We start from the raw sequence: 9,400 nt of genomic DNA, 5'->3' as shown, positions 1-9,400 counted from the left end.
CTTCTTAAGTATATATGATATTAATCTTTGATATGTCTAAAAATCTTTTTGTAATGTTGATTGTGGCCATGGGATGAAACAAAAGGAGGTTTCAGTATCCAAACCCCCAAATTGTGTTTGAGTGCTGTAAAGTAACTGTTGTGTTACCAACTTTGTCTCTCTGGTCTCATTTATTTTATCAAAACACAGCATCTATGGAGAAAAACTGAGTTAAAACATTTCCATAGTGTTTGCTGGCTTTCTGAATAATGAACTGAACTTTATTAAATACAAAACAGTAATAAATACAAGTGCACAATTTCTTACAGAGTTTTTATTAAGGTCAAAACTTATTTGTTCAGACTAGATTTATATAAATAAATCACAGTACATTTTTACTTGTGTTTAGAAGATTGTAATACATATTATAAAATTAAGAAATTTTTGTCCCTCAAACCATCACTGCAAAAGGAATCATGCATTATTTCTACTAAACAAACAAAATGCCCACCGAATTGAGAGAGCCTTGATACAGGTATGGCTCTACTCTCCAAAATTAGACATGAAACATAGAGATACCAGGACTATTTATTGAACAGGAAATAATAAATTACAGTACAATGTTCATGTGTTATTAAAAACAAAAGTATACCAAAACAACACACCTCTCTTCACACACCTTTTGCAATGGGTATTACAAATGACAGCTGGCCAGCATGCAACTGAGTAAAACATTCCAGTTTTACAATGTCTACTTTTGAGCAAAAGAAGGAGGAACTAAAAAACCCAGACAAAACAAACAAACAAACCAACTGCCCAGATGCTTACAATTCCTCATGTCATCTTCCCCTCTGTGCCATGTGCTGTGTTCATCAGCAGTTGAGGTATGTCCTGGTGATACCATTCCTGAATAGTGTCCATCACTGCCATCAGGATTAGTGCACTTGATGGACCTTCAAGGAGATGGAGGTCCTTTCAGAGAACTGCAGGACCCTGGAGAACTTCCAGCTGTAGTTCTTTGCCCAACCCACTGTATTAGAAATGAACTGTAAACACAGGTCTTGAAACTACTCAGCCATGAATGTGCAGTGTCCTTACAAGGTAATTCACACCTTGCACAGCTTGGTTCACATATTGTAAGGCTGTCACTTCAGAACAGAATTACGGTTGCAAGCAAGGCCTTGCACTAGTGACAGCAAGATTCAAGGTGACGCTGTTACGAAGCCTGTCCTGCCATTTTTCCCAGCACAGGGGGCTTCTATTAAATTCTACAGTATTGTGGATTACTTTCTCTACATGATTTTTTCCTTCTAGGTAAGAAAGCCATTGTTTTCTCACTTGATACAGAGATGTAATCATTTGACAATGCACTGTTATAAAGGGAATAAAGCATTTAATTGATGACACTTCAGATTGAATCACCTGGTCTATGTTTTGTTCACTTCTTTCTGTTCAGACAAAATGCATTAACAGTAATTTCAGATAGATTTCTAACTGGGTAAAACAGATTTTTCAACTGAATTTCCAGTAGTATTTCTCCCTTCCCATTTAGTATTTGTTACTTTTAAACTAAAAGAGAGTTTGCAGCCTTTTTTTTAAATGGCAAATAGGTCCTCTCAGTGCTCAAATGTTGCCAAGTGATGAATATGTAAATATGTCTCTTGTACATCTGACTTTGGGTGCTCATGTTAATATAGCGCCATATCATGTTTGCTGTTTAAAAACACACGAATGAAACCCAACTGAACTAAAAAAACCCAACAAACCAAGAAAAAAAGTAACCAACTCCCCCCCAACAACTATCCCCTCAAGCCAAAAATGGTGGACTAAGATAACCTCTTATTTTTCATTCTTTAGCATTGCTCTTTGCTGTTATCTCACTTTGGATTGAACCAGTGGTCCCCCCACTGGTAGTTAAATTGGACCTCTCTGTAACAAGTTTCTCATATGTACTGCTTTGGTGTTTTATGGATCTGCTGGCACAGAAAGCTGAAGTGTGCATTGACTAGTAGGAATAGTGTGAGCACTGTCTGTTTTATACTACATGCTTGTTTTCTGTTCTGGTACTCCCTGCTTCCCCAGATTGAGATGCATGTGTGTTTGTCCGCTGCCAGGATTATTTACAGGGAAAAATGAAACAAAAGAGAACAGAAATACTTTTAATGTCTTGTGATTTCAGTGGAAACAAATAAATATTTGAGCTTCCAATTGCAGGAGGGTTGTGCTGTAAGTATTTTGGCATGGGAATATCACCACACAACTGCCCATTATACTCTGCCTCAGTGTCAGTAGCTTGGAAGCCTTTCCCATTGACACTCACTGCTGTTTCATAAAGCAGTGTCTGAAATGGTGGTGGCTTGTTATGGAAAACTAAAAGTAACAGTTTAATAGCACGTTGTTAATGAGTGAAGTGGGATTAAAGTCTTGCTGAGATGTGTTTCTAAGGGGTTTCCTTTTCTATTTTAGAATTATGATACTTGTCATACAGCCTAATTATGCATTCACAGAAAATAGGAAAACAAATGAGGGTTGCAGCTTTGAAATTATTCTTGTGAGCCTTCTACTAATTTACCTCTGAGAATCATAGTTCAGAAAAAAAAGACTGAACAGTGTTGGGATCATAGGTTTCTCTGGGTTTCCAGGTGATTTTGTAGCAGTATATCCTCTGTTCCTTCCAATGTACTGTTGTATTATTGTACTACAGTCCAAAGACAACAGCAGTCTTCTACTGGCCCACAAGAACCATAACATGAGAATGTTTCAGATCTAGAGAACAGCACTGGTTAAGTGGAGTATAAAGATGAAGGGTGAAGTATTCAAATATAGAGAATAGCTATCATTCTGTATATGCACTGTTATGATAAGGCAGATATTTGTAAAAAGCACATAGTAATGCCACAGCCTGAGTAACAATTTGCAAGTTATGAGTCAGCAAGAATAAGGAGAATTTGATAAAAAATTAGGTTTTCTTCCTCATCCCTAAACCTTTGAGGTGTGCTGGATTCCAATCTCAATGCTTACCGAACAAAGATTTCAGATATTTTTTTTTAATAGATCTGTGTTCAAAATAATTCCTTGATGCCAGACCCTTGAGCATTAAATAAACAGAGTATGGTAATAAAATAAATAAAATCTGGCAATTACACTGATACTACTTTTCAGTTGATGCCCCTTTGGCTTGCTAGAGACAAATCTTAGAAAGGCTTCTGCACTCTTCCATGGACACAGAATGACCCCACTGCATACGTAGTTTACTTTTTACAGAAGTTAATGTTGCTAACATGGCAGTGGGAAAGTGCAGCTGCCTGCTCTGCATTCCAGGCTTGGATGCATGCGTAACGATTTGCCCAGGAAATTGAAGAGCTCCAAAGGAAGAGGTCTTCTGTTTTGCTCATGCCCATCTCCCCATGTTGACACCTGGGGGACAAGCCTGGGTAAAAAGTGCAGGATTTTGCCTGAAGCGAGGATCGTGCATGAACAGATACAAACATTGTACTGTATCACTGGCCCGCTGATACAAAGTTCCAGATGAAAGTGTAGTGGGATAGTTTTGCCAGGGCAACTTTATATCTGTATTTTTTGTTCTTTTGGAAATGCCCAATTATGTGTCTGAATTTTTGATTGGGCAGGTTTTGTAGAGCTGTTCAGTTTGACAGGGGGTATCCTTGTATGTGGTAACTGTATTCTCCATAGCATGGCATGAGATTTTTGAAAACCACTGTACTTACAGGATTTCTGCTTTATAGCTGCAGCACACATTTACAACACGTCCACGATTTTCTGCAAGTGCCAATCTGTGCTTAACCCAATAGCAATTCTGATTTTCTGGAAGATCCTCACTGATAGGTTATAACACTAATTTTTCAAATTTTGGATCAAAATATCATATATTATCTTCAATTTTTGCATGCATATGTGTGTTGGCAAAATTGCAAATCCAAAATGCTTGGTAAACATTCATCACATACAAGACATGAAGCAATATGGGTGCACATACACTTATCTGAACTACATATAAAGACCAGGGCTCCCTATCTGTAAGTACATAGCAGGCAACTACATTGCATAAAGTACCCATACTTCGGATTCGCATTTTCAAAATAAAAATTCCCATGTAAAATTTTGAATAAAATTCTCTCTAGAAATTTTGAAGGAAGAGAGATCTCTTTTATTTAGCGTGGCTAAATAAGTGGCAAAAATTCATCCCAGGGCCTCTTGTTCAGGGGCATAGATTTCATCATGTGAAGGAGTTCAGTGTTTTGATTTTTTTTTTTTTAATGGTCAGAATTTGTCTGCATTTAAAATATACCAAAATAGCCCTGTTAATTCTACTACAAATAATAAAGTAAGTCTTCACAGGCACTATATATTTCGAACAGCATTTTTAAGATTACACTGTGTGTGTGTGTGCACATGCACACATATGTGTGTGCTTGTTTGTATGATAAAGCATAGCCACCTGTGATATGCTTCCAACTTTTTGCAGCATCATGGACACAACTAAGAAACATTGACTGGAAAATCATCTACAAAGGTTGAGGACTAACAGCCTCCATGTTATACAGATGGTTATCTTCTTTCTAAAAGAACACACTGTCATTACAAGTACCATATGTATCTTGTTCTCACCCAACAGAACTTTTTTTTTCAGTTTTTCAGATCTCAAGGATTTCTGCAAAGAACCATATTAATTTGTTTTCATGTAAGGTGAAAGGAGGCACCAACTGAGACTGAGGACACAACTTGTCATCAAAAAATAAATGTCTGATGACAATCATTCTTGAAAAAAAAAGGATTTAGAAAACTATCCATTCACAATACTCCACCTTTTTTTGCAAAGACAAGAACTGTATTTGTTGCTGCTTCCCATATTTGTTGGTTTTCATTGCTATCATGTTGCTTGTAAAACCTGGGTTATTCTAATGAACAGGAATTATGACTTGAATTTGGGTAACGCTTACGACCATACAAATAACCTATCAGTAGTAGTAGTGTCAGCTGGAGAATTAATGCTACAAGTGAATAACATTATGCTACTTATAACCAATAGCTCTTCACACAGTAGAAGACTGAGGGTCCTATTCAGCAAATATTCAGGGTCCTATGGCTGTGGCCACAGAGGTTCCAGAAGCTCTCGCTGAGTCTAATCCTGATTCAGGAACCAAAATGATATGCTGTGTATATATTTCTCTGCACAGCCTGGATGCGCTGGACACCCTCCCCCACTTGATTCCTGGGAAGGAAAAAAATATGCCTCTGTTTAGCTCAGTGACATAAAAAGCAATCCACAGTAATGAAATCTAAAGAAGTTAGCCAGGCATGTATGAAAAGAACAGGATGCCTGTGAAAAGGGAAGAGGTGTCAAAACCTAATTGTGGGCTCTGGCTGCAATAAAGTTTATCAGAGGGAAGGCAGGTTGGATATAAGGATGTAGACAACTTCTACTAAGAGACACTTCTCATATTCTGGGAAATAGTAACCATTACACTATTCCTCACTTGGTGATGTGTTTTCTAAACCCAGCTCCCGAATGCCCAGGTAGGCATTTCAAGTGTAGGCATTTCACTTTAGCTAGCTTGTCACTTAGAGCACAAATATATAGGCAGAGATTCCCTACTTTTCTCAATCTTCTTTCACAGCATACTTGCACGTTGGCAGCGCCCATGCTCTGAAGAGGCATGGTACATTCCCATTGCCACAGAGCCTGTGAGCCCTCGAAGATCTCCCTGCTGAAACTGTGCTGCTGTGGTCCCCAGGCACCAGTAAATATAAGTGCTTATGGACACAGGGCAAGACTACGGTATTTTTGCCATTTTGTAGCATCTTCTTATTGCCCAACAATTATTTATGGAACAGCCTAGGGTTAGTGCTTACTAGTAGGTAAAGTCCTCACCTGCATTCTAGTAACATGGCTGCACTCTGATGCATAAAGTATACTTAGAGAGGCTGTAAACTGCCTGCCTCTCTATATTAGGTGCTTATGGCATCGTTTGTGGCTTGATATTAATACTTTAGTCTTTTCTGTCTTTCAACATTGAGGGTAACATTGTGGCTGCTCATAAACATAGTAGGTTTTTTTGACTGGGATTACTGCCTGACTTTAGCCGCGGTAGCAACAATAAAAGTAAGTCATGGTAACTCTTAGGAAGTAATTTCGTTAAGTGTTTGATGAATTTTTGTGTCTTGTGAATCAGGATTAGTATTCCCTGTACTGGGGAGAGGATTAGACAGAGGGATTAAAAGGACATCTTTACCCCACTGGACTCTGTGGAATAGCCCCTGAGGATATGGCTAAGAAAGAGTTCAACAGGAATGCCAAATTTCTGCTGAATAGGTTAAAAGGGTGAGGAAGCCTCTTCGGCAGCCATCCAAGCGCAGAAGACCTGCATAACATTTCTGCTGAATAGGGCCCTAAAGACAAAAAACAAAACAAAACAAACAAAAAAAAAAACATAGGAACCTTGAAAAGCTTTTCTGATTGTGTCGCTTCTTATCAGTGCCTCAGATCTCCAGAGACACTTAAACATTTTTTTTTCAGTGCAGTTAGGCATCCTTTGAGATGTGCTAGTGGTGTGGATGATTTATTGTTACAAGAGAAGAAATCAAATTAAGTTGTTATATATAAAAAAATAGGTCTTGATTATTCTGTAAACAAGGTCAATTTCTTTATATCAATTATCAGTGAAAGTTACCCAAGATCTTATTTAAAAAACAAAACCAAACCCTTAATCCAGTGTATAATGTTTGGTGTTTTCATGTATATATTAAAGGCATTAATTACTTTCTGTCTCCCTAAAATTGAAAGGAGCAGACTTAACTTGTGTGTTACATTTGACTTTTAATATCATTATTAATGAGCCCTTTTCCAGGATTCAGTGCATGCATGTGGATCTTGGTTTTGATCATAAAATTTTATCCACCTTCTAATGCCATATGGAAAAATATTCACAATTTTAGTAACAGGTCGGCAAGAAATAAAAGCCTTACCTCTGCAAGAGGATGCCAGTGAGCAATGGGTTTCCGAGGGTATGACAGCATTTCGTTCCAGTGGTCACGACCTAGACTTTCTGCATCGTTGCCTACTTGACATACTCCAATGACCTCATTGTGACCTACACTGTGAAAATGTTCCATAATATTTTTTTCTTAAAATTTTACCTTTAAAACCATACCATTTACATATTTCATTAGAAACGTCAATCATGGATTTTCAGAATTAATTCTTGCCTGAAAAATATAATGAACTATAAAATACATAGGTTTGCTCTTTTCATTTCCCACTAATCACGATAATTTACTATTTTCCCTGTTATAGCATATACTTTGTGTCAGTATGCATTTATTTCTTATGTTTGCATGAAGAATGTAATAAGTTATTTGCCTGTGTTCTGTAATTAGTTGCACATACAAGTGAACTCTAAGCTACAATTTAGAAATGGAGACATGTGTTGAAGGGGTTAGCATAATTGTGCACAAACAAAACATCAGTGTGTGGACTGTCTGATTATATGTACAGTTATTTCAGTTCTGGTAAACATATATGTGGCTTAGTTATGTCAGTTAAGGATGCAAATCCGTATTTTAAAATTTAGAAAGGAAATTCTGCCTGACGATACAAGAAGTTTTAGTCTTCTGCCAAACTCAACAAGACATTAATTTCCCATTTATTGGGAAAAAATAGTAACTTTATTTCTAGATGCAAATCTACTGTGCAAGATTTTATAAGCCAATAGATGATGTCATTTTACAGCTACAGGTATCTCACCGGTCATAATCCATAACAGCTATCGACAAGTTAATTTGGTCAATGTTTTCTGGAGGGACGTCAAAGACTATGGCTTCATTGTAAACAGGATTAAGGGTATTCCTCTTGGTGGAAGTTTTTCTTTTCTTTAGTCGCCTTCCTTCACACATTAAAGAAACCTTCACGTAGGGATCTGTGTGAATCATAAGAACAACGTTGGTTTTCTTTTGTTGTTTTTAAGCAAACATAAATGGAAAGTGAAGGGAGCAGCTTTCTTGTATGCCCATACCCGCTTGCAGAATCAGTCACCTGGACCTGACTGGAATCTGAGCTTCTTTATTACCATGGAGTGCCTGGGAGGTAGTGGAGCTTTGAAAGCTTTAACTGGTTGACTGCTTATAATGAACAATTTAGGCTCAAGAAGCTCCTTGTTGTGTACCGACTTCTCAAAGGGTATTAAAATATCTACTGAACCGTGTTATACATGACTGTTTTATACAACAGCCTGTGTATCAGCCTATTTATAACAGACTAATTACTTGTACAGGTTTGTAGGACAGACAGAATATGACAATATTTTACACAGTGGAATTTACTGATGTATGGTTAGATGTAATTCAAAGTGTAACAATTATCGGCTTATATTTCTCTAGAGAATTATAATTATTTTTAAACTCCTGAACGTAGTAAAAAAAAAAAAAAAAGCTATTTCTTTGTGGCTTCTTTCTTGGAGCTCTACAGCTCCCTGCTAGTATTTAAAAATCATCTATGAATGACTCTTCATTTCAATTAATTTCTGGGTTTTATCATCAAATTTTGGCAGGATTGCTGAAAGGAGTCTGGGATGATCATTGTTTTGTCCATACGCCAACAACAGCAGAATTGGCTCAGTGGCTCTCAGAGACTCTCACTGAGGGTCAGTCTTCCTCTGTACCATAACGGTAACAAATAGGCTGCTGTACAAACAAATTCCCAGTGTGAATGCAGTTCTGCCAACACACTATTCTGAATCACATTGGCTTTAGAAATAACAGTCTTGCAATCTTTTTAAGAGCAGATTATTTAAAATTGTTGGTTGCAACTCAGCAAATTAAAATATTTATTTCTCAGAAACTCCTGTACTCAAGTAACTCAAAAGCTAGCAGTACAAGAACCCTCTTCTTGGAAATCATTCTGGCATTTGACAGTGCTGAATTCAGTGTCTCAGGAGGGAAATGGGACAGAAATCCACATAGAGCATTAAATTCATTCCTACCTGATGCTCCTGTGATATCCATTGCCTTTAAATTTCTTGCCTTTATTATTGTAATAGTTAGTCTACCAGCTGTAGGAAGGTAGCAGAGTGAAAACATCAGGTCACCAAGATCCACATTGTCCTGTTCCAAGGAAAGAGATAGAATATGAAGCGATAACAACAATTTTCTCACCCATAACAGGAGCTAAAGATAAAAATATACCTTTGGGGATCTACAGTTATGCAAGCAACAGCTGAATTCTCATTCTGAAACACATCTGAAAAAACAAGCATCCATCTGCATACAAGGTTCAGGTTGCTATGTTTGTTGCTATACCACCAAAGTTCTCAAGTGGAAATGTGGTTATAGTTTCTAGCACTCGGTCCTCGGAGATGAAACATATTTAAGTGATGAAGTACAACATGAGGCACCAGAAAACCTT

The 9,400-nt window shown here is 37.4% G+C and overlaps 1 protein-coding gene across 3 annotated transcripts in view; it reads right to left on the bottom strand.

Moving 5' to 3' along the window:
- Positions 1 to 297: 297 nt before the first annotated feature.
- The window catches only part of SYT9 (synaptotagmin 9), a 72,212-nt gene continuing 63,109 nt past the window's right edge, over positions 298 to 9,400 (bottom strand). Inside the window, exons 4-8 of one of the 3 annotated variants that reach the window (XM_056354926.1) lie at positions 8,979 to 9,099; positions 7,745 to 7,916; positions 6,967 to 7,096; positions 6,234 to 6,390; positions 298 to 5,212 (exon numbers count right to left, since the gene is read on the bottom strand). In XM_056354926.1, coding sequence (XP_056210901.1) covers positions 6,283 to 6,390; positions 6,967 to 7,096; positions 7,745 to 7,916; positions 8,979 to 9,099 — 531 coding nt within the window. In that variant the 3' untranslated portion in view covers positions 298 to 5,212; positions 6,234 to 6,282. Of the gene's footprint in view, positions 5,213 to 6,233; positions 6,391 to 6,966; positions 7,097 to 7,744; positions 7,917 to 8,978; positions 9,100 to 9,400 lie in introns of those variants that run through there. The other 2 variants (XM_056354927.1, XM_056354928.1) reach the window with 2 other exon arrangements.

This window comes from Falco biarmicus, chromosome 10, assembly GCF_023638135.1.
Source record: "Falco biarmicus isolate bFalBia1 chromosome 10, bFalBia1.pri, whole genome shotgun sequence".
In the NCBI taxonomy this organism is placed as follows: Eukaryota; Metazoa; Chordata; class Aves; order Falconiformes; family Falconidae; genus Falco; species Falco biarmicus.
Note: the sequence above shows the minus strand (reverse complement) of the source record. Positions and strands in the feature narration are given on the sequence as shown.